The following is a 3,080-nucleotide window of genomic DNA, read 5'->3' as shown; positions in this document are numbered from 1 at the left end:
GTTTCCTTATTATAATTATAATTTCCATAATTTGTTATAATTGAGGATAAATAATTAAATGCAAGGCTCAGCTTTTTAGAGGTGGAATATTTAAAACTTTTATATATATGCAATTTTAGAGTTTGGAAAATATAGCTCTTCCTATCTTTTCTATGATGTTTAAGATGACAGAAACCACTGGAAGAACTCTGCCCGACAAGGGTGAAGAGGTCTGTGGCTATTTCTTGAACCCTTCCTTAATGTCACCGGAATGTTCACCAACAACCTCAAAAAAGAAAACAGAGGACCTGAACGACCTTCCCTCTGCCAGTCAAAGGAGTGTGCCACTGGCTGTGGCCGAAGCTCTGGAGCACATCCTGGAGCAGCTCAATGTCCTCACACAGGTGAGTCAGTGCACCTTGCCCTGGCGGTAAGATGCACAGACAGTCCCAGTTACAGCAGGTGGCACAACTGGCAGAATGGGAGTTTTCTTTACTAGCGAGGCAAACCAGGTAGAGATCAGGATAGCCAGGCATGCTCGGCCGAACCACTCTAAGCACAGTCTTGTGGAGGTGAGCTCCCATCCTGTGCATACACACACACACACACACACACACACACACACACGGCCATTTGTAAAGAAATGATTTAGTACCATAAGAAAAATGTAACCACGTCTGGCTAGTATGAAAAATTGCCAATGTTTATAATTTTTCACTCTGAAAATATTCTCATTGTCTAGAATATGACTTATTTCATTGGAAAGCTTCCTGCACTGATGCAGTGTTCTTCCAGAAGTGATGGATTTCAATTCCCAGATTAGAATATTACCTAGTCCTTTTGAGGCCAGTTCCCCTTTGCAAAGAAGGAATACAGTGGCTCTTAAATAATGTAGCAGAATTCTTCCAGCTCATGATCTGGAGGCATAGTCATAATTTAAGGAAAGTGGTAAGCTGAATGGATACACCAAGGGTCTCTCTTCCAGCTCTGCTAACTCAGTGCCCTTTGAAGAAATCTTCTCTTGTTCATCTTTGATTGGTTGAGTGAGGATACTAGGATTTATCAGAGTAGACACTGTCACAATTATATAGAAAGAGAAGCTAAAATGTGAACTAGAGAGATGTCAATTGCTTGCCTCGAATAAATATTTAAAGTTGAAATAGCTCTTGCATAGAAATCACTCAGCTAGTTCTCAGCCTTGCCCATGCATAACAATCTTCGGGCAGCTCAAAATCATACATGGATCTAGTTCTTACCTCCAGGGAGTCCGTTTCCATAAGTTTCTGGCCTCAAGGAAAATTGTTTTATGCACCCCATAGGATTCTGTTTTGGGTTTGCTTTGGTTTTTTTTTTTTTTAAGTCAGATTCACACTCTGTCATCACCTGGGCTGCTGGTGTGCATGGCAGGATCACGACTCACTGCAGCCTCAACCTCACTGCAGCCAACTGCAAGATCACGACTCACCGCAGACTCACTGGACTCAAGCGATCCCTCCGCCTCAACTTCCTGAGTAGTTGGGACTACAGGCACATGCCACCATGCCCGGCTTTTTTTTATTGTTTGTAGAGCAAAGTCTTGCTATGTTGCCTAGGCTGGTCTCAAATTCCTGGGCTCAAGCACCCTTCCACTTCAGCCTACCAAAGTGCTTATGATTACAGGGATGGGCCACCACACCCAGCTAGGATTCTGTTTTATAGCTGGTGTTTAGAACCATCAATTAAATGAACATTTTTATCCTGTAGATGCTGTTTCGGGGCCTTTGGAGTTAAGAGGTGTGTGTGTAGTTTCACGTCCTGAGAGAGTATGGGAAAGAGCCACATGAGAACTCAGTCATCACAGGATTTGGTCAATGAAAATTGCATTAAAATCACTCATTCTCCTTTGGTCATAATGTGCTAGCAGTGACTTTCTCTGTGTTTAGCAGACACGTGTTTCCTGGACAGGCCATCATCCTCTCAACTTCTTGCTGCATTCAGTCTTAGTTGACTTGTTTCCACATGGCCGTGGCCCCCTCACCTGAACCATTATCTCTCATTGTTGGATCCCGTGAGGATCCCACCCAAGTGCATCTTTCCATCCCAGAATCTTTCTGCTTCATGATCAGTATCTTTCTCCTCCTCCTTACCTGATTCAAGGTTAAGTGAATCACTTTAAGTTTTATTGAATTTCTATATGATTTTTAATTTTGAAGGGTTGATTCCTCTTATATATCAAAGAAGTTATAAGCAGGCACAGTACACTTGTAAAAGAGGAGCAGTGAATCTGTGGGCAAGTAGAAGTCAAACAAGTATGTTCTAATTCACTTTAATTACAGGCCACTTAGCATCACCTCCCTCAACTGGAGGGTGTGTATAACTACCTCTGTGGAACTATAATTAGAAAAAAATAAAAGTGAAATTGCCTCTTAGAAGGTAACAAATGGAGTTGATCGGTGTAGAAGATGTTGATAAATATGTGTATCAGTAACTTCTAGCACGTGAACTGTAGTCACATATAAAAGTATATGGCAACCTAACCCTAAATTGTATCCCACATCTTTATAATTTTTAAAAAAGTATGTGGCAAAATGCTTGGCAATAGTAGGTGCTCAATAAATGGTGAAAATACTATCCACATCACTTTTTAAAAATTTTTTTTTGGGGGAGGGAGATGGGATTAACAGTAGCAAATATCTGTCTGGGAATGGGGAAACACCCCATATCAACAGGGTGCCTGAATGAAACGCAATTGTATACCTAACCCTTAACTGTACCCCACAACTTCATAATAAAAAATAAATAAATAATTTAAATTAAAAAAAAATTTTTTTTTACGTTTTTTTCACTGTTATGTTTATTTAGTCATGATCTATAGTATGGATCATGAGAGCAAAAGCTATTAAACAATATAAGCTGTTAAACAATATAAATTTAAAAAATAAATTTTTTAAAAACTTATTGTATTCAGAAGATGATAATCAACTTGTTTGTTGTTGTTGTTGTTGTTTTTTGAGTTGGAGTCTCATTCTGTCGCCCAGACCGGAGTGCAGTGGCACGCTCCCTGCCACTGCAGCCTCAACCTGCTGGGCTCCGGCGATCCTTCCACCTCAGCCTTCCAAGTA

At 40.5% G+C, this 3,080-nt stretch overlaps 1 protein-coding gene across 1 annotated transcript in view; it reads left to right on the top strand.

Annotated features, from left to right (window-relative positions):
* The first annotated feature begins 222 nt into the window (after window positions 1–222).
* The window catches only part of LOC103274887 (POC1 centriolar protein homolog B), a 7,550-nt gene continuing 4,692 nt past the window's right edge, over window positions 223–3,080 (top strand). Inside the window, exon 1 of the mRNA XM_008072307.1 lies at window positions 223–383. Coding sequence (XP_008070498.1) covers window positions 240–383 — 144 coding nt within the window. The 5' untranslated portion in view covers window positions 223–239. The remainder of the gene's footprint in view (window positions 384–3,080) is intronic.

The sequence above is a fragment of the Carlito syrichta genome, unplaced genomic scaffold (genome assembly GCF_000164805.1).
Source record: "Carlito syrichta isolate Samal-C Ts95f unplaced genomic scaffold, Tarsius_syrichta-2.0.1 Scaffold315099, whole genome shotgun sequence".
NCBI classification, from domain to species: domain Eukaryota; kingdom Metazoa; phylum Chordata; class Mammalia; order Primates; family Tarsiidae; genus Carlito; species Carlito syrichta.
The sequence above is the reverse complement of the archived record's forward strand: the minus strand, read 5'-3'. Positions and strand labels throughout refer to the sequence as shown.